This window comes from Monopterus albus, unplaced genomic scaffold (genome assembly GCF_001952655.1).
Source record: "Monopterus albus unplaced genomic scaffold, M_albus_1.0 scaffold44.1, whole genome shotgun sequence".
NCBI lineage: Eukaryota > Metazoa > Chordata > Actinopteri > Synbranchiformes > Synbranchidae > Monopterus > Monopterus albus.
The window spans coordinates 1,628,065-1,650,709 of NW_018127924.1; the positions used below are offsets into that span (position 1 = coordinate 1,628,065).

A 22,645-nucleotide genomic window follows, 5' to 3' on the forward strand; every position below is an offset into this window, starting at 1 on the left:
CGAGCAAGAGAAAGGAGGAGAGGAAGAGGGGGAAGCCATTGCTCTCGATTAAGCTACTAGCTTAGCTAGCTTCTAAACTAGCCGACCTAAAGTAGCAAGTTAAATTTGGTAGTTAGCAAGAACTTCTGCAAAACAAGTGCTTTAAGTGGTGCAAGCGTATGTTGTCACTCAAAAATTCAGATGAACCTAGAAAATAGTGAGTTTAATTCCTAAACAATCTGGTAGCAAGCACAACGCAGTGCATCTACAGAAAACATGAAATGAGTACAGTTTACCGCAGGAAACAGCAGTCCGTCAAAGGTTCCGCCAAGTGGGAATCACAAGCATAAAATGAGAACCACCTAGGAAAACCATTTTGAACAAAAATTATTTCAAATCATTGTCCACTTGCTTGCTTGTTTCATAGCTTTTGTCTGGATTAGATGGACCAGAATGCCTAAGAGTTTAAGTCCAAACAATTGTTTGACTCTTATTTTGCATGAACAAAGCAAATCCCACTGGCTGATAAAGACTATGGGACACAGTCAAAAGCCCTTGACCAGCAAGGAAATGACCACAGGCATAAATATTACTTGTATGATCATCATTGTTAGGCCACTCTGACACAAGGCTTTCACTTCCACAGATATTTGTTACATCAATTTTAAAATGGAGCCAAGTGGCTGTTCTCTGACATGTGCATGGGTCAGGTGAGAGCAGGCTGACATATGTGTTTCCCAGAGACTGATGTCAGCTACTTGAAACACATTTTGGGATCTTCTCAAATGTTAAACATAGATGTTAAAACCCTTCTGCTACAATAAATCACTCGGGACAGCAGAGTTAACTGCAGGGCACATTTTTGCACTCTCTCTTCTTTTAAATCGGACTCGCCCTTACTTCAAACAAGGAGTAAAAAATAAAGCGTTTCAGGTACACAAATCATTTGTGGTGTTTCAGGTGCCCATTTTGGTCTTTAAAGCTGTTTATTTAGGACAGTGTCACCATAACATGTGGAGAAATGTTTCATTTCTCCCAGGGTTTCATGGATGAAGATTCTCCCTAGTATGAAATAAGACACCATTACAGTTTGAGCTGAATAGCTTATGTTATGGTCACTCTTCTTGTCTTGTCTCAACCTTTGGAAAAGCTCCTCTTATGGGTACGTTAAATATAAATAAGACATATCTGGCATTCCTCACTATAGATGTAACATTTTATGATGAAGGGCATAATCTGTTCTTATATCATAGAACTGTATATAGTGTATGCATATATAAGAAAAGTAATCACATATTGTTGATCCAATAAATAAATAAATCCATTATATCTACAATATGTCCAGCCCTGAGACAGACTAGGCTGGACCCCTCTGGTTCAGCCTAAGAACACAAACTGAGGCAAAGGTGACCCATATTCTGTGTTTGCCCTCCATATCCTACTGTAGTCTTTGTCTTGGATGGGGCCACATTAGCCTCCAGATGAGCGACATCCTGCAGCAAGAAGTAAGCCAAAATCAATGTCCTCTCAGAATCAGAGCGCTGGGAAAGTGCTGCATAATCAAATGGGCTTCCTTCCTTCATGCTCAACTCTCTTTTATATCCCTCAGTGCTCAACAAGCTTACTGAGTCCTTGGTGCTGGTCCTAGCTCTTTACTCTCATGATATATTGTAGCATTATGTGAGTCCTTCTATAGGGACATTAGCATTCTTGTATTACCGCAGATCATAAAAACAATACTTTTCAGTGTTTCTTTTTCCATATTTATGAGTATAAAAAGTGTTTTGATATCCACGATGGCAAATCAACCCATATATCAATTTAACAGAAGGCATAATTATTGCATTTACTCCCCAAGATAAGTTAGATGACAAACCAAGTGACATTTGGTATTATGTTAAGATTCAGCACACTGGAGCAAAAAACAAAACACTAGAATTGCTTAACTTTTAGCTTCATTAAATTTCACATAAGACAATGGAGTTTTAGGAACCCACAACTCCCCAGCTCCCAGTGCCTCCACTGCCACTGTATTATCAATTTATCAAAACTTTAGGCTTTTTGTTTGCTCAAGAGTAGAAGGCACTATAACCAACTGGGAGGTGGATAAAGTGCCTCAGCCTTGCAAAAATATACATGTTAAAGTATACAAATAGAAGCACTTTGTCTGAAAGCCACAGCTCTGATTGTGCTACTGACTGAATGTTCACACTGACACCTGGTGGTTTTATAAAGAGTGTGCATTTTCAGTGCATTTTTGAGTATGTCCAGATATTTCCTGGCCAATTTCCTTGAAAGACTTTTCTTACAGTAATATAATGAGGAACCATTTCTTTCTGAACCAAAGTTACTGTAATTCACTAAAGTGCCTAATGTCATATAATGGTGCTATGGGGTGTAGTCAATGTTATCTTATTTTGAAAGAACCATTGATGACATACACTGAAGTTTAGACTTTTTCAGACTGCAATAATGAATTACTTTGATTTTTATACATAAAGAGAAAATAAAGATAAAAGAATGTTTTTGTGTGCATAAACCATGTGGAGGAAGATGTTAAGGAAGCTTCCTTCAATGCCACTGTGGTAAACAGACAAACTACAAAATATAAATATAAAAATATGAATACATGTCAAACTTTATATTGAAATGAGAAAGAGTTTTATGACTAAATTAGGACTGAATTGGATTAAACCTCATAAATTTTGCATTTAGCTTATGATACATGAGGAGCATAATGGCTAAGATAATAATAATAATAATGATAAAAGTAATTATAATTAATTCATTACACTTATGAGCTGCCGCAGAAATATTACAAAAGAAGCCACAAAAGAAAGTGAACATTACAGCTAATCCAATGTGTGTCTGAACAGAAAGCATAATGTTGCAACCATGACCTGTGCATAGGCTTCATGATGAAGAAAAGACAAGTGCACAAGGGCATTTTAATGCAAGGCAGCGTACAATGTTTGGTGTGAGAATTTGACCGTACTAAGTGCTTTCTGTCCAGTTTCATTTGGAAACATTCATTGAAAATCTCATTACAGCCCTTGATTCCCACAGTAACACCTGTAAACCAAACACAAAACGTAGTGTGTATCTCTGAGATGCATTGACATCTCTTCACCACAAGGGGGCTGGGGCAGCAAATTAAGCCCAAACTGAACTGAAGTTGGGTGGAGTGCAATGAACCATAGACAACCTTCTGCTGAACACTACTGATAATGTCACAAAATCACACAAGCAGCAATGTAGAATGTCTGCCAAATGACCTTGATGCTCTTTACTCCCATTCTCACCCTGGTGCCGTTCCAACACTCTGACCTCAATTCAGCTCAACCAAAACCATTAGAAAGCAATGTGCCAGATAATGCGAGCCAGCAGTGTTCTTCAAGTGTTTGTGTGCACTTTGCTGTTCTGTCCAGAGGCTACTGATGTGTGGGTGTGGAGTCAGGCGTGGCTGATGCATTCTGCTGGGTTCACAGGATTTCTTGCGAGACAACATGCTGAATGGAGGAGGGACATCTGGGCCTGTGGCTTAACTATAACTGTGTGGAAGAGATAGAAAGAGCAACACAGAGAGGGAGGAGAATAAGAATGGAAAGTAAATGTGTGTGAAAGACACAACAAAGAAAGATGGCAAAATGTGTCTTTGTGCACATGCTGGACAGAAACATATAGGTAACAAGCGGTCCTATAGTTCAAGCAGTGAATCTTTTATATTCCTCTACTGTACCACAAGCATAAATAGTGCATATTTACTGGCAGGCACTGTGATAAACATTAATCAGGAGAATGTCTCTTCTGTTACAGATGGCCTGACCTATATTGCCACACTGTAAATCACAGAAATCCCAGAGCAGATGGGGAATATTTCTTTTATCTAGACAATTTCATTTTTCATACTCCGGGTCAGAGATGTGCTCTTACACTGAGTCTTTGTGTATTTCAGCTGTAAACTTAATTTAATATTTCATCTCATATACTGAGCCCATAAAACCTGAGTGTTGAAAATAATTGCATGTTTTAAGCATCATCTCTTTTATTTATGTTATGAAGGTACTGTGTACCAATAAACACGCTCGGTACTCACTCCTACTGTCAAATATAAATGCACCCTGTCACTGCCTTTGCTGCCTCACCTCTCACTTTCTCAGTGTCAGACAGACACGCACTCTTTTTCTCTATGTCATACACACACTCTCACAAACACTTCTAAATGTGTGACTGCATTCAATAGCAGATGAATGAATGATTTGAAACTTAGTTATTACACAAAAAGCAAAGATAAGAGGGAAAACAACTTTGCAAATCAGAATTTATTGATTTATTTATCCGTCATACCCCATTGATCTTCTCATGAGCCCTCAAAGTCATTTGGTGACATTTTGGAATAGGCCTAGTTTAGAACCAGTGGACTAAACTGTAAATAAGGTCATTAAAACTATCTCTACATTATACAGCTGCAACAACAAAACGTTTTGCACCAGTATTAAGACATTATGACCTTTGAAAATTTAAGTACTTTTACCAGATAATTCTTTTCCAGCAAGTACAATATGAAATGCACAACTTTTACCCTTAGAGTATTTTTACAGAGAGCTGTTGTTTTACTTCTTCAATCCACTGACTGGGGGAAGAAAGTGATGACACATATTCCTAAAACAGGGACTCATAGACACAAGGAAACTTAATCAAAAAGAGACTGACCAAAATCAATGTCAGCACAGAATCAGCTTGGCCAGTTTTTGAATTACTATGCTTATCAGGGAAAACACAAAGATAATGTGTCTGCCCCTGTGGAAACAAAGACGGTATAGTAGGCAAACGCACCAAGGCCTGGTATCAGCTACTGTGTCCACACGTGTCACATCTACTAGTGCAAATGACCAGATGACAAAAGGTGTTCTCATTACACAGAGAATTTGCACTGTGCAGCTGGAGGGGAAACTGTGATGACAAGTTTGGCACCAACAGAGAGATGGCTTGTGTTTTAATCCTTGCAAATGTCTCCTGGAGACCACTTTTGCTGCACGGTCCCATAGAGGCAGCATATCTGGCATAAGGTAATGCACTGTTGATCAAGAAAAGAGGACAACTGTTAAACAACAGGCTTTTAGTGAATATTGCTTAGGCTAATCTTAAATTCCCAAACCTAAAGTATCAAAGAAAAAAACCTAAGCATTATAATGCTTTCATTTAGAAAAATAATCTAGAGGAATTTGTACAGTGAATAAGGAAGAACACTGGAGAGAAAAGAAACCCTGCTCGTACTGTACACACACGGCTCGGACCCGCACTACTCGGCTGGAACGAGTGGGCCGTTTTCAGCCTTTGCGGAGGCGTGATCAGGGGCGGCACTGGCGAAGCGCAGCCAACTTGGATAAAACGTAGGTAGGTGATGCTTTAGCAGCTTTGGTGCAAGAATCCCGAAGGAAGAAAGACGAATACTCACTCTTTCAAATAGGTGAAAACGGAGTGACCAACCATATGACCAACGACAATTATTACCGCTTCACCTCTGCAACTTAGTTGAAGGCGGACTTTGTTGTTCTAGCTGCAGACGTTTTCTCACAGCCAGATGTCTGTCAGGACCTTTACAAGCGGACTCCATTCCAGTTCTTTAAAGGTAAATCTTTTCCAAAGTCTACGTTAAATGATACCACTCCATTTGCAGTTGTTACATGTTTCCGTTAGGTACTGACTCTTTATCAGCCTCCCTCAACACTGCAGTTCAACTGACAGTATACAGATACAACAATGTGAAGGCATTAGCTATATTATGCAGAATTCTTTTAACCTAACTACATTCATTGCAGCTATTAATGGGATTTGAATGTTTCTTTTTAACAGCTTCCAAGCTGTCTTCCCCGTTTCCTGATTTAGGAAAAAAACTGAAATATTCAGTAAAGTTCAACACTAGGATCTTTTCATTCATACTTGAACTAATGATCCTCAGCCTGTCAGCTTGCCCTCAGTGAACCCCATGACACTACCACAAAATGTGACTGCAAACCATTGCACCATCCTCAGAAAGTTCAATAATGACCCAAGTTGAGCAAATCTGAAACAGAACACTACCTCCAGAATAATAATGATGAATAATCTCTGTCCTCTGCTCTCTTTCCAGCTCACGCTGTAGACTAAGACTGTCTTTCTGCACTGGCACAACTTCTTCAGCCCATCCTACCCGAGTTTCAAAAGATCACCACCATCGCTATCCTTATCACTTACCAGGATGAGGCGTGTTTTCCCGCACATGATGAAGGGTGTGTCACTGCTCCTGCTGCTCCAGACAGCCACTTCCATGATGATGCCTCCTAACTCCACAGGCTGGCAGCAGATTCTGGACAAGTATCTGGATGAAGATGGAGACTGGTGGAGGGCCAAGCAGAGGGGGAAAAGGGCAATTACTGACAGTGACGCTCAGCTCATCCTGGACCTTCACAACAAGCTCAGAGGACAGGTCTACCCCCCGGCTGCCAACATGGAGTACATGGTAGGTGAATACAGGATGATGTTGTGCAGTACACATAATGTGTTGAACTGTTTTGACCCCATCCTAAACTCCCTGAGTTTTGCACAGTTGTGGGCCATATAACTGATGCTGATCACCTGACCACCTGGCACTTGTCCCACTTGGCTCACTCACATGCAGCATGCCAGCATCTAAGCACCTTCACACATACAGCACATTAAACACCCTCCACCACACACACACACACACACACACACAGAAGAGAGGAATTCCACCAACTTGCCAATGATCACATGCATATTAACATTTTATTGATTATATATTTTGGCTGTTAGTCACATGTCCATACAGTGCCAGAACACTTTTCACAGTTCAGTTGGAGTCAGAGCACAAGAGGGCTTGTTTTACCAGCTGTCTCACCCCCCCCCCCCCCAACTCACCCACTTCACCCAAATCCCGCAACATCTAACATGCTACATGTGTGGGCACTGCTTGACTGCCACAGTGCACCAGGAGGTTAAAATAAATAGTGTGCAGAAAGCAGTGAGGCCTTTATCATTCATTTATCCCCACTTAAAGAGCTGCAGAACAATAGGCAGTATTATTCTTTAGTAAAGGCAAATAAAAAGATCCTGCTGGGGGCAATTGCTGGGCTTTGTAATTGTATAATCAAGAGGGTGGATTTAAGGACCTCTAGTGTTCGTGTGTTCATGCACATGTGTGTGAAACTCTGCCTGGCAGATTTCTAGTTGAGGCACACTTTAGTGAAGAAATGCTGAGCCAGCAGTGCACAGCTCCTTTCTACTGTTAGTGTTGGCAGTTTTTTTTTTAGCTGCAGGGCCACCCAGGGGTGAAGTATGCAACAAGAGGACGTGAGGTGAGCGAATGAGAAAGAAGGTTAGAAAGGAATATGGTAGATAAATAAAAATAGAGGCGGAGATGATAAAGGAGATTTGTAAATAGAAAGGAGAGGTAGTGAGAAACAGAACAGCAAAGCAAGTGTCACAATAACAGAGACAAAATGAATAGAAAGAGAGGAAATGAGAAAAGATAGAGACATTGGAAGGGGTACAAAGTAAAACGACGTGTAAGAATAAGTGCTCAAGGTTTATTTGCAGCTCTGTAGATGTCTGTATCTTTGAGGTTCAGCTGTTCAGGTCACATGTAAAGTGACTTTAAAAAAGGCTCCATATTTCTGTGGTTTTCCTTTTGTCTGTGTTGAACAGCTGTCACTTTTCAGAAACCTCATAGCTTCACTGTAGTTGAAGACTTGCTCTCCCCACACACTCGCACAAATCCTTGCACACTGACATATCCATTTGTCCATCAGCTCTATTATCTGCCACTGTACTGAACCATAACACAAATAACTCTCTGCGGTGACTGCCGCAGAGACTTCAAGATAATATCAGTTCAAACCTCCCTCATTTTTTTTGCCCTCATGCTCCATCTCCCTCGCTCTTATCCCTTTAGCTACATTCCCATTCTGTCATTATCCAACACATAGCCCCTTCAATGCATCTGCAGTACAGGGCAGCGGTTCTGCCTCTGACTCAAATGTTGAGCCACAGATACATTATAAACACAGAAGTGTCAGTGTTTCAAGTGTTGTAAGACAAACAGATGTCCTCTGGGGAGACAGGGCCCCACCTACCTTGATGTTTAACTTTGCTTTCCTGGGCTGCACTCAAGTCTGAGGTCAGTCAGCGATGTTAGCAGTTCAGGATACAGCTTTACTGACATTTCTCTGCTCAGGATGATTCAGAATTGTGTTACCAGCTGCTGTGAATCACAAGCTGTGAAGCCCTGTGAGACAAATAAGGTCTATAGCAATACAGTTCTCTTAAGTTTAGCCAACATTTATCCGTAGTTCAAATATCTTTAGCTCCAGCCACTTTATCCAGCTTCTCCCGCACACCCCCTCAGAACTCAGACTAGTGTCTTGACCAGATTTCCTGCAGGGTCTTCACTCAGCTGGCTGTGTCCAGAAAACCAGTACTCCAGGGGACATCTGAAACAGGTGCTGAAAACACATCACCCAGCTGCCCTAATATGAAGTACAACACTGAACCTGCTTAATGCAGAGAATGTAATCATAGCACCTTCACCAAATTCACTTACAATGAAAGGCTTGCAATATGAAAACCTCAGGGAACAGTCAAAAAACATTGCATAGGTGCAAAACACAGATCAAATTAGCAAATTCCAGTGATCCCAAATGTATCTGTGAAATGTTAAACTATTATAACATTGAGAGCTATCCATCTATTGCAGCATCCCCTATTGACAAAGCACTCAGAAAAGTGAAAGCACAAATATTAAACATGCTTGCAAATGCAAAAAAATATCAAGGCAAACATCATGGAAACACATGGCAAATCTTGAAATGCAACTAATGAAAAATATACTTGGAAAAAGAAAAATGCGGCAAAAGGGATCTGCAACACCAGAAAATGCTCCAGGACTTTAGAGGCAGTGATGAGCTTGATTTAGAAAGGTAGCAGCAATATAGATACTTTGCATCCCTGCAAGACTTTAATCTGGCTTTAGGGTGTCCAAAATCACTCAATACTTATTGACCTGTAGTGTGTCCATCTTTTTATAGTGGTGTCTGCATGCTGAGACAATCCCACAATGAAATGCTCCAATTTTTACAGATGAGAAAATAGTTGAGCTGCTCTCAGGGGTTTGACCCCCACTATTGAGTTAGTGACAGCAGCTCGCATGCAGTGGTCTGATTGACTGTACCTGCCGTCAGTACTGCCTGTAATATGACTGATGGGGACATGTGCAGGGTATTTATTATTAGCAGCTCATGAGCTTCTCTTGTGTATACTGCAATTGTTTCTCTTCTCTAATTGTAACTCAGCTTCACTTTCTCAGGTTCTCACATCTTTTTCTTCATGCAGCAGAACAGGAAACAAACTTGCAAAGGAAGTACCCCTCTATTTTTTGCAATGCAACTAGGTGATCAGGGAAGAGAAAAACAAAAGCAGCTGCAATTGAAGTGTTAAGTGAAATAAACATTGTGTGCACAGCAAGGGAGGTGTTTTCTTTTACGAGCCCTAGTAGAAGTGCAGCTGGGGTAAGTGGAGGGTGTTGGGGTCTCAGTTACGAGGCCTCCCCTGCTGGGCTAACTACACAACAGCGCCTTGACAAGCCAGCTGCACTCTGTACCAGATTCAACAGCAGAAAAGTATGTCTTGATTGATACGTTCCAGGCCTGTTTTCTCTGCAGCATTTGAGGCTGTTGGAATGAGTTCAACTGCAATAAAGGTGACTGCACCTGTGATTTGCAGTTGGGGCTAATTATATGAACAGACATAAAATGACCTATTAATATTACAGCTTACTCACTTTAGTCTTGGTTGTGTCTAATGCAACATGGCTTCAGTGATAAGGAATTGCTGAACAAGTAAGAAACCAAACTGACTTCATAAAGATGAGACAGCAGACAAGAGCATATGAAGGCTACTGAACATAAGCCAAAACACAGCAGCAGCAGTTAGGAGATATAGGAACTCACTGTCCTTGAGAAATGGCGGCACGCACAAGTGCTTCCGACTTGGCACAAGGCTTATCTTTGGAAAAAGGCGTTTCGGTGACTGATCAGACAGTGTGAAGGGCATTACATGAAGTATTCAATATGGACAGCATCCAAAAAGGAAACCACTGCTCACAAAATGTCCCAAAACAGCAAGATTAAACTTGGCAGGAGAGGAACATTCCACCATAACAGTGGACACTGCAAGAATCACAAGAGCCTTTAAAGAAGAAACATGGGAACTATGTCCTGGCCAAGTATTTCCCCAATAGAACACCTTTGGAGTTTTTTTTGTTTAAGCCTGAAGGCACTGTGTCAAAACTAGCAAAGAGTAATCTGTGAAGAATGGCAGAACATCTGTCCACAGATTTGTGCAAGATTGGTCTCATCCATACCCAGGGGGAGCAAATGTGTCATCGGACTTCATTCTTTGTAGGTTCTAGCAAAAAACAAAAACAATTTAATGATTTTAGTGACAGTTATCACACTCTGGTTCATTATAAATTACATCGTTGTGATAGAACTGATTGATAACCAGCAACATTCTTCAACACACACTATTGTTAGGGTTTTCAGGCTAGGAAGGACCCAAAATGCAGACAAGGTCTGGAGTGTAGTGTTTAGTTTGATAAAACTAAAGAGGGACAAAGGGGCAAGAAAAACTATGTGCTCAACCTGACCAGGCTTCACTCCACAGGTACAGAAAACTAAAATCTTAAAACAGTCAGGGAGCCAAAACCTAATCTCCAAGAGAGGTGAAACAAAAAGGTAGACTCATTCAGGAATTACTGAGTCCATAGGCAAGATAAAGGCAAAGTCCAAACTTATGTGCCCAACAGAAAAACATGAGTCAAGGAAACTAACCAGATGATCAGGTACAGAGCAACGGAGACAGGAGCTGAGTTCAGACAACAATAATGGTTGTAAACACCATGGTAACCCTCTCAAATTCTGAATATCATTTGGCAGTCACCACAAACAAATGAAATCTGTTTCGGCCTGCTTGTCAGTGTAAAAACGGATTCTTTTAGTGCGAGGAGGTCACTTGTTGAGAAAATCGAAAGCAAAAGTGTCAAGGTTTCTTCAGCAGTCTCCCCCTACTGATGATGACCAGGCTTAGTTTTCATTGTTATTGTTGTATTAGCTATTGTGGTGCCAGAAACTAGATATGACAGTACTTACACACTGCCACTGATTTGCTGTTCACAGCCAACTGACGTTGTTTCTGGTGGCGTGACGGGCAATTGAGGAGGAGACAAGGGTGGTGGAAGAGGGGGGGTTATTTTAGTACATGTTATGTGATGAGATTTCAGGTTATAACATGTGACATGTGAAAACTGCTGACAACTCCATTGGTGTGCTAATGCACGTGCCCATATATTTATGCACCCACACGGAAATGAATCGACCTTCTCATAGATACCTGTTACATTAGACATCCCGTACTGAAGGTTAAAGAGAAGGTGTGCAATTAAAGGAACATACAGTGTCCTTTAGAGTGAGTGTTATTTTAAACCATTTCATAGTAGGATGTAGGTCAGCTGGAACGAATAAAACCCCTAAAATGGGAATATGATCCCATATTATCCAAACTGAGCTTGAGTGGACGATTTAGAGGAAGGTAACCCAGATATCTCACCAGAGACATATGGAAGGCATTAAGGAAAAACAGCATTTGCACTTGGTGAATACTACATATTGTAGTTCTGCATTTAGTTTATGAATCAGTGTAGTTAGTTTGGGCATCTTCTAGTCTTAAGTTAATGGCACATGATAAGAGTGTGAGTGACTGTTTAGGTAACACATGACATCACATTACTGACAGCTCTACAAACCCTGTATAGCAGAGAATATTTCCAGTTATCCACTAGACATTCCTGTATTGTATGGCCAATTAGTAGTTATATAAAAGACACTGTACTGCATTGGATCTATTTTTTTCCACTGGTTATATATAATCCAATATCTACCTTTTTTCTATTTTATCTTCTGTGTAGGTGTGGGACACAGAACTGGAGCGTACAGCAGAGGAGTGGGCTGAGACCTGTTTGTGGGAGCATGGCCCTGCTGGGTTACTGCCACAGATCGGACAGAACCTGGGAGCGCACTGGGGAAGGTAGACAGTAATTCAGTATACACATTTAACACATATGTAAAGGTTTCTGTTATCAAAGTTTAAGGGCAAAATTTGCCTTGCTGAAAACATATAAGGCCTTAGAAGTCAAATTTGTCTTTGTGTGTGTGTGTGTGTGTGTGTGTGTGTGTGTTTAATTTCATGACAGACACCAAGCAACCCTTTGTTTTGATTAAATTGTTGTGAACTATGTCATCATAGCTGACATCTCTCCAGGTATCGTCCACCCACGTTCCATGTGCAGGCCTGGTATGATGAAGTGAAGGACTACTCCTTCCCTTACCCTCAGGAGTGTAACCCTTACTGCCCCTTTAGATGCTCTGGCCCAGTTTGTACTCATTACACACAGGTAGTTAGGTCTGGGTTATGTCATTTTCATTTCACTATTTTGAAGACTTTATTAATTTAAGGCAGTACAATCTTTACTGAAATGTGTGTTTAGTGTCTGTCATGTCATTCATCTGTAGCTTGTCTGGGCCACCAGCAGTCGGATCGGCTGTGCTGTCAATTTGTGTTACGACATGAACGTGTGGGGACAGATCTGGGCCAAATCTGTCTATCTTGTCTGCAACTATTCACCCAAGTAAGAGCATTTTTTGTGATGCACTTTTCCCATAACTTGACTGACATAAATGCTGCAAAAAAAACAACCTTAAATATGCTTTTATTTCATCTTAATGTGACAGTGTCATTTGCCAGTATCAGTTTTCTCTCTTGTAGTTCAAGTTTGGTTATCAGTTTTGTTTCAGTAATTTATGTTTTGTTTATGTCACAAGCCTTACTTGTATGTGACTTTAACAGGGGAAACTGGTGGGGCCATGCACCTTACAAACATGGGACACCATGCTCTGCCTGCCCCCCCAGCTATGGAGGAGGCTGCAAAGACAACCTCTGCTACAAAGGTATACCTGGACAAAATAGAGAAATATAAAGATATGCAAACAGACTACAGTACAGGACAGCATTACATATCTGTGCCCAAGAGCCCACTGTCTCATAATTTGTCACAGAATTACTTACTATTATATACAATTTTTGTGACTTTACTTGAAGATGACAGTTCCTATCCTCAACAAGAGGAGCACGAAGAAAACAACTTCATTGAGCCGGAGTCCCCACGTACTCCACAGAAGCCCTGGCCCCGGGCCTCCAATCCGGAGCCTCCCAGTCTCCCTGCCCCAGGCCCCACCAGGCCCCCTACGGAAGACCAGCAGAATAATGAAGTGGTCAACACACAGCAGATGTGTAAGCTGTCATTTAATTGTTTATTCTGGATTTAGATCCATCTTAAAATGGATCAGGTTTTAGGGATTGGAGAGGCAGAGAGTGATAAAAAAAAAAAAAAAACACATACTGTAGGACAGTATCTACTGTAAAGAAAAAGAAAACTTTGCTTTTCAAAATCGGGTCACAACCAAAAAAAATTGCGAAGAGCTACTTGCTTTTTGTTAACCAGTAATGGATAAGTGCAAAAAACAGGCTCTGACCGGAAATGTTTTCTTTCAGTTTATTATAAATTGCCTTGATGTTCTGTAGCCTTTATCTGTCATCTCCCTGATTAACTCAGACAGTTTCTGAAGTGTACTTAAAATTGCAGGTCTGTCTTAGGAGAGGCAAGGGAATCTATTTTAGCAGGATCCCTTGAGTGTGTGTTGCTTTTGGCTGACAGCAAAGGATAAGAAAGGCTCACTGTGGTTTTTAAATGGCTTCCTCTCTGCAATGCAAGGGGCCTAGGCTTGTAATCTGAGATGCTTCCTGCAGTGTTGCTCACCACCCTGAACCCTGTTGCTGGAATCTCTGCAGTTTTTGAAGCATCACATCAATAGCCTTCGCTGAGTTTCACTCAACACAGGCTTTTGGAGGCTAGTCATCTGCATCAGAGCAGACAATTCATGCATGTTGTTTCCTGTAAAAGTACTGAAAGGCCTTTATGTTTGTGTGCTTCAGCTCAGCTCGTGACCTGTGACACTAAACTTCGAGATCAGTGTAAAGGAACAACATGTAATAGGTACAGTTAAGACTAAATATATAAAAACATTGAACAACAACATAAAAATATACATTTTCACATAATATTTGCAATAATGTACAGGTATGAGTGTCCAGCTGGATGCCTAGATGCTACAGGAAAAGTAGTTGGGACAGTATACTATGAAATGGTGAGTACACAATTTAATGTGTACTATTAAGTCCACAGACTGACAAACAGTGTTATCAGATTAGATGGCTTCAGTTCTGTTCAGTATTAAACCAATTAACAGCCATGTGTTTTGTCAAATTCAAAATTCAGCAAGGCATCCACGCAGCCACTTGTTTACTAGTGTATCAGCAAAGTACCTGCAATGCAAAAATCATAAAATGTTCTTTTTTTGCAGCAATCTAGTGTGTGCAGAGCTGGTCTACATGCCGGTGTCATAGATAATGATGGAGGGTGGATGGATGTAACAAGACAAGGCAGAAAGGACTTTTTTATCAAATCCAGCAAGAATGGAGTCCAGTCTTTAGGGTGAGACACTGCTAATAGAAAACACCATCACAAATGTATACAGATGATAATTGATAGAAGGATTGGTAAAATATATTCACAATAATCTCGTGTCCATGTTGTGTGTTCCTTCTTGACAGAAAATATCGAAGTGCTAATTCCTTCACAGTTTCCAGAGTCGTGGGTTAGTTTGACAATAATGCGACATTGTAATTATAGATATGTTAACTATGATATTGAATCTCTTACTAAAAGCTGTGTTCCTGGGCACTGACTGTATTTCTTTCCTACAGTCAAAGCCATCACATGTGAGACCACTGTTGCCCAGCTGTGTCCTTACCAAAAACCTGCAAAGCATTGTCCAAGGTAGGAATCTGACTACGCATCTGCCCGACCACAAACTATTTTTATTCACAAGGTGCGCACTTTTATGTGATTCTAGTCATTGCCCTTGTCCATTTTTTTCTCTTTGTAGGTTATACTGCCCAAGAGGCTGTTTAGAAGACAACCCTCACATATCCAGAGTAATTGGCACCAGGATATACTCTGATGTGAGCACCTCTTTTGAAGGCTGAAAACCTCCTCATGTTTATTAATAATTTAATCAACATTTCTCATGTTATCTCTCCCCTGTAGAAGTCTAGTATATGCTCGGCAGCAATTCACGCTGGAGTCATCAGGAACGATGCCGGTGGATACATTGATGTGATGCCAGTGGACAAACGGAGACACTACATTGCCTCATACCAAAATGGCATTTTCTCTGAGAGGTATGTGTTGGCTCATGGCTGATCTGCTAGAAACAAAGCTAACCAATGCCTGTTATTGTTTGGTATGGTTCAGGTTGGAATTTATTTTTACTGATCTCACCATACTGTACTAGTTTTCTGTCAACTGTGGAGAGTAGGGATAAGAGTTTGGTGCCTCATGTTAATACAGTAGGAAACAAGAGATGTTATTGGCTTGTACAGTGGCTATAATGTAATGTTAAGAAGCTTACATTAGGTAAGAAAGTATTCACCAAATTCAAATCTCTTCACATACTGTTGCTCTTCTGCATTAAGAAGACTGAAAAGGTTTGACTTTGTTGGATTAGGAGACATATTGCAAACATTTGATGCCTGTCTCTGATGTTGAACAGTGTTTATTACTCGACTAGAGGAGTTTGTTGCCATCTTACTACATAATGGGTCTTCAGTAACTGAAAGAATTACATGTAACTGTTAATGAAGACATAAGCTTGTTTTTGCCAAGTAATCCTACAAATTCTGAGCATGTGTTGAATCAGTGCTGCACCAGTTCACAGCAGCATTAAAGTTGCAGTTTCCGTACCAGCCTCTGTTCACAGCTAAAACTGACCCACATCCTCAGTAGCCTGTTCCTGTTTTTAGAGATAATAAATTATCACAACTTTAGGCAGAATGACTGTTGTTAGCAGAACCTGTTGTATGTAGCGGACAGACACACACATTTTCATTTATTCTGCACCCCTCAACACACAAACTGTCCTCACCCTCCTTTCCCTTGTCTTTCCACACTGCATTTATCTTCATCTGTTGTATCTGCCCATCATTTATCTGTATCCTTTAATTTCAGACATATTAAGTCCTCTGTTTGTGTATAAATAGGTGGTTTATCTGTTTTCTCAGGGAGCTGTTTGTGTCCTATCTGTCATCAGTGTGCCAGACATCACTGACATAGACATATCTGTTTAAATCTCGAGGTTTATCTGTTAGCATGTGTTTGTCATCTGTGTCTCTATAAAAGCCTGGGACACCTTCTTTGTCTGACATGCCGCACTCAGACCGACTCTCCCTCTTGTTTCCCTCTTCCCTGTAGCCTTCACAACTCTCCTGGAGGGAAGGCATTCCGGGTGTTCGCTGTGATGTGAGTGGCCCAGAGGGGCTCCGAGCAGGATGCATGCTTGAGCTTTTGAATATGCAGCAATCAAGGCCTGTTGTCAAACTCAGTGACTGAAATGTTTATGGCTTTGCTACACATGAGGGGCTAGAGGTCATCTCCATGACAGTGTAAATCTAGCTGCAAAAACTTGACCCATACACAACAAGGATCTGACTGTACTCCCTTGCATAGTTTTCATTTTGTTATCTTTAGCAGGAAATTTTATAAACTGTAAATATCTCTGAACAGTCTGCTAATATTTAATTTTCTATATCAGTTACTAGCATTACATTTGTGTCATTGTCTTCCCTTTTTAACAAATAGCTGTGTATGAATACGTGGAAGTCCTATGATATACATTATAAGGGTACTAAGGATTAATATGTTATTGTCTGGCACATTTTTACTGGTGCTCTGGTCATATTTTATACTTTTTTAATGATTGGGGAACAGATTAGTCATTTATTTTTATATGATTGTTCTATATATCAAACTGATTTATAAAGAATGCTGCTCTATGTGTTTTGTATTATTATTATTATTGCCAGTATGTTTTTTTGTTGTTGTTGTTGTTTGATTTGACAGATAATGTGGTTTACTTAAAACTACCTGCAGGTCAGGAAGTGAACTCATCCCTCAGAGGTGTCATTTTCTAAAAAAACAAACAAACAAAAACCTATGTGCCCAACTTCATTCCATTTTGCATTTTACTGGATGAACCAAGGGTGTTTTTAGGTCATATCAATTCATCTCCATGACACTGATAAACAGAAGTAGTATCTCTTTTATTTCATACTGTATCTTGGGGAATAGTGATTGTAAGTCAGCTATATTTACCAGCTCATTATAGTATGATTTAATTGCATTGTTGTCACTGTTTCTCTGTGCATTACTTGTATTTTTTCCTACCTCAAGTTGTTAGGAAAAATTCATTCATTTTGCAATAAAATATTACAACCACCATATTTTTTTTGCAGACATATGCTTGAGGAATTGATATTTCTCAGATGCATTGGATGAAGGTATTTTGCACTATATAACTGAATATATTTTTTATTTGGATTTTCAATCGTTATCTATTCTTAATGCCCTTTAAGCCACTACCTCCAAAACTGCTAATGTAAAATTTATGTTAGAAATTGACAAATGTCTCTTTCAGAGCAATATTAGTCTTGAATCGCCTGCTGTAAATCTGTGGTGATGGATGTAGGTGTGCCGCATATTAATTTCTATTCTTGAAGCTTTTTTTCTGAGTAACATGATCATAACTCAGGCATATGTTTACCTGTACTAAATTATCCCAAGTTCACACACCACACTGCCTCAGATTCAGTTCATCTTAGATGGAATATCATGTATTAAAAAAGAACACATACAGTAAATAATATTTTCTTGCAGACGGTGACCCTGTGAGTGTAAATGTTTTCTTAATAGTCTACATATGAAAAAGCTGCACATAGTATATCTTAAATTGTCTGAATATTGGCATTCTGAAACTGGGGAACCATGTCCACAGAAAACTGTAAGTGATTTTTGAACAGTTCATCTGATGTGCATCATAACATCCTCATATTCAAGCTGACAATCACCACTAAAACCTCAATGGTACTGCAGTAACCCAGCAGATAAGAGCCAAAACAGCTAAGATCAAAGTACCTTATGGAGTGGTAGGTTTTTTTATGGAGAAGTCTGCACTACTGAGATGAAGGATGTGGCACCCCCTCCCTAAAATCCATACTGGTTATTCACTCACACCTTGGAGGCCAGAAACATTTGATATTAAATGTTCCAGTTTTCCTCTTAGGTTCAGTCACCAGGGAGTAGAGTTGTCAATCGTCATTAGATTTTGAACGAAATGGGTTCCACCATACCCCATGTCCAAATGTGTTATGGTGTTTGGAGGTCAGCAATAGGATGTGACTTGAGCTGCCAGTCTTTCTTATTCTCCTGACAAATTCTAAACCTTACATGATGGGTTGAATATACAGCCACTGGCATGGTGACAGAAAAGTGACACCATAGAGTAAATGCACTTCTCGTTAAAGCAATTACCTGTCTTAATTAAGGAGGTTATGTTTTTGGTTCTGTGTGTGTGTGCAGGATTAAAGGCTGGATGGATTGGTGGGGACCAACTCTAGAAGTGAATAGAGTTTGCCTAAAAAAGGTCAAAGGTCAAGGTCACAAAAAATAATGAAACAAAAATCACAAAAATCCCCCAAATTCCCATCTTTAACATGGGGCAAAATATGTTAGAACAATTCACATTTCTGTCAAATATTATCAAAATCATTTTTTGTTTGAAATTTGACACACATTTGTAGTGTGACAATGTCTATCACCAGACCAAATTTCATCTGGATCTGATCCACTTTCCATGTCTGAGGCCATTTAAAGTTAACATTGAAAATGCCATTTAACACATATTTTCCTCCATAACTTGACCTATTAGTGAAGATAAAACCCCGAAATGTTCAGGTAAGATGCACAGTATAATTGCCTATCATAGATGATCTGGATCCAATCTGGGTCAAGAATTTAAGGACACATTTAGTGTTGTTCTGGATCTCATTTTTAACAAGGGCCCCATTAGGCTGAGTGAATGTTGTGCCTTGGCAGAGGTACATGCGCTCTCTGGGTGCTTTTGTTATCTATATGTTTACAGGTGTATGTGGGAATCATAATGACATATTACACCGTACATCTTCATTAGTAAATGTCTTTGCACACATGGTACATGCTACATGCATGCTGGCCCCCAACCTATGGAAAACAAATTACTGATTGTGAACTATGGAAGAAAGGGAGATATTGTGTGTGTTGTGCCTGCAGGAGGGTAAAAACCTATGTTACTTACCTCTGAAAGTACATTTACCCCAAAACACAGTCTCCATGAAACACAACATCAAATTCAAATACATGCTTGCACACAATCATTTATGCTCTGACACAATGCATTTACATGACCCCGTAATCATCTGTGATTGACTGAGCTCTGTAAAAGAAGTGACTGCAGAGTGATTCACAGCAGGGTGTGCTCTGAAGAATGAAATGCAAAAGGATGAGGAGGAGAGTGAAAGGGACAACACAGGGGACAGAGGAAAGGGAAGCAAGGTAATGTGAAAGCTGTCACCATAAGTTTAATATCTGCAGAATTTCTTATCTTTTTCCTAACTTAATAAAATACAAGTTTCATAAAATTAAATGGTGCAGGAGCAGTTTAATATATTATCAAATGTTGTTAGTTGAAAAAAAAAGGCTGACAACAAATTATTTAGGAGGAGATCCAACATGTCATTTGATAGTGACAGATTGTCGTGTGCCTTCATTTGTGACCCACCAGACAGACAAAGGTGCATTAGGAGCAACCCGGTAGAGCAACAACCATGAGCCCATTAGGACCAAGGAGACTGAATGCTGTGAAGACAGATGAGATGAAAGACAAGCTTGCAGCTAGCAGGGTATGCATGGTGCCAAAGGTGTTTTCAGACTGTCGTTTAAAATAAGGAAGGCCATTAATAACCCCCTACCTGTGCTCTGCTGCAGTCTCCCACTTCTGGCAGATCTAAATGTGGTGCTGCGTGGCAGCAGACTCGCAGACTGTGTCAAACAGACCATATACCTGAGGACAGAGAAAAAGAGAGAAGCGAGACACGCAGACAGAGTTTGTATGTGCTTCTGCTTCTTGTTTGTGCAGTATATATAAGTGGATCTGCTGTATATTTGTGGGTTTTTTGTTTTTGTTTGTTTTTTTACTTACTTACCTGTTTGTTTATGTGTCTGTGCCGCCTGTCCCACCATGGTTGGATGGGAATCAGATAGTAGTGCTGCAGTCAGGGAAGCCGTCAGCGCTGAGGTGAAAAGTTATGGTTGCCAGTGGTAATGACTGTGTTCCTTCTTGTCAGACCTTTACTTGGGCAGATGAACAAAACATTAACTTTGACACAGAGTGTTTTTTTTCCCCTTGTGAGCCAAAAATATTACATGTACATAGCCACACTGTGGATGTGTTTTTGCTGAGTGGCATGGTGACTCATGTAATTATTAAGTTATTTTAGGCCTCTATGTTTTTAAAACAAACCTCTGACATATCATAGGTATTTGATTTATAATTACCATTCATTACTGTGATCAACCTACCCAACTGTACTTGAGTGAAATTGAAAATCACATAGCCAAGAAACCTTCCATCAGTGGACTGAACGACTACAGACCTGTCACCCTGACATCTCGTCTTTTGAAAGACTGGTGTTGGCCCACCTGAAGGACACCATAGACCCCATGCTGGACCCCCTGCAGTTCGTCTACCGGGCAAACAGGTCAGTGGACGATGCATTGAACGTCGCACTGCATTACATCATGCAACACCTCGACTCCCCAGGGACGTACGCACGGGCCCTCTTTGTGGACTTCAGCTCGACGTTCAACACCATCATCCCGGAAATCCTCCACTCCAAACTGACCCAGCTCACTGTGCCTGCCCCCACCTGTCAGTGGATTACTAGCTTTCTGACAGACAGGAAGCAGCAGGTGAGGCTGGGGAAAACCACATCCTGCACCCAGACAATAAGCACAGGTGACCCCCAGGGATGTGTGCTCTCCCCTCTGCTGTTTTCACTCTACACCAACGACTGCATCTCGAAGGACCCCTCTGTCAAGCTCCTAAAGTTTGCTGATGACACAACGGTCATTGGTCTCATCTGAGACAGTGACAAGTCAGCCTACAGACGGGAGGTTGAGCAGCTGGTCCTGGGGTGTAGCCCCAACAACCTGGAGCTGAACACGCTCAAAACAGTGGAGATGACAGTGGACTTCAGGAAGAGCCCTCCCACCTTGCCCCTCACTTACCATACTTGGCAGCACTGTATCAGCAATAAAGTCCTACAAGTTCCTGGGCTCCACTATCTCCCAGGACCTGGAGTGGTCATCCAACATCATTAAGAAGGCACAGCAGAGGATGTACTTCCTGTGCCAGCTCAGGAAGTTCAACCTGCCCCAGGAGCTGCTGATACAGTTCTACAGAGGAATCATCGAGTCTGTTCTCTGCACCTCCATCACTGTCTGGTTTGGCTCAGCAACCAAACAGGACAAGTACAGACTTCAGTGGACAGTCAGGACTGTAGAAAAGATCATCAAGCCTGCCCTCCATGGAGGACCTATACACCTCACAAGTCAAAAGGAGAGTGGAGAAGATTCCTACAAACCCCTCCCCTCTGGACGGCACTACAGGTCAATGTGCAGTACCCATAGCCCCTCAAACTATACAACTGCTCTCACTGCATGAATTACTTTTGTATGTTAGCAGGTAATAGGTTGTGAAATGCTGTAAAATGAAAGTTGTGCTGTGTTGATTTTAACAAGGTCCTGTATTTTTAATAACTTTGATTTGAGAAAAAGTGGATTTGTGTGTTCAAGATATTCAGCCTTGTGTATGATACACATATCCCTTTTTTGTAAGATAATGAGTGACTGTATTGAATTATTGTAGTTATTTCCCCATACTTCAACACAGTAAGTTAAGTATGGTAAAATCAGAGAACAATACAGGGTATGAAGTGTCTCATAATCAAGGACATATTTAGCTTTATTTATTATTGCAAGACTTTTAGAAACTTTAGTTTCTATGTGTCTGATGTGAGAGTTCCAATTTAGTTTATTATCTATAGTAACCCCCAAGAATTTTGTTTCCGAAACATTTCCGATTTGTATCCCATCTATCTCAATCATCCTTTCCATCTTTGTTTTATAATTACCAAATAGTATAGCTTTAGTTTTAACTAAGTTTAAGGATAATTTATTACTATCAATCCATTTTTTAATCTTCCTTAATTCGGTATTTACAACATTGATGAGTGTATCATAATTATCATCACAACAGAATATATTGGTGTCATCTGCAAACAAAACACACTTAAGTAACTGTGAAACATTAAATATGTCATTAATATATAGATTGAATAGTTTGGGGCCCAATACTGACCCCTGCGGGACACCACTATCTCCCAGGACCTGAAGTGGACGTCCAACATCAGGACCATCACCAGGAAGGGACAGCAGAGGATGTACTTCCTGCGCCAACTCAGGACGTTTGACCTGCCCCAGGAGCCGCTGATACAGTGCTCC

The 22,645-nt window shown here is 40.5% G+C and overlaps 1 protein-coding gene and 1 long non-coding RNA gene across 2 annotated transcripts; one reads left to right on the forward strand and one right to left on the reverse strand.

Moving 5' to 3' along the window:
• Positions 1-5,283: 5,283 nt before the first annotated feature.
• On the forward strand, positions 5,284-17,481 carry crispld1a (cysteine-rich secretory protein LCCL domain containing 1a). The gene is made up of 15 exons (XM_020600065.1): positions 5,284-5,611; positions 6,113-6,481; positions 12,002-12,120; positions 12,355-12,487; positions 12,606-12,721; positions 12,940-13,040; positions 13,192-13,383; positions 14,086-14,146; positions 14,231-14,297; positions 14,514-14,644; positions 14,764-14,807; positions 14,917-14,989; positions 15,099-15,174; positions 15,260-15,393; positions 16,463-17,481. Exons 2-15 carry the CDS (start codon positions 6,221-6,223, stop codon positions 16,512-16,514), a joined length of 1,560 nt encoding a protein of 519 aa, XP_020455721.1. The 5' UTR covers positions 5,284-5,611; positions 6,113-6,220; the 3' UTR covers positions 16,515-17,481.
• Positions 17,482-19,736: 2,255 nt separating this feature from the next.
• Positions 19,737-20,697, reverse strand: LOC109960091 (uncharacterized). The gene is made up of 3 exons (XR_002274941.1): positions 20,287-20,697; positions 20,053-20,144; positions 19,737-19,939 (listed from the first exon to the last, which is right to left on the reverse strand). It is a non-coding gene; the product is annotated as an uncharacterized LOC109960091 (long non-coding RNA).
• Positions 20,698-22,645: the final 1,948 nt, after the last annotated feature.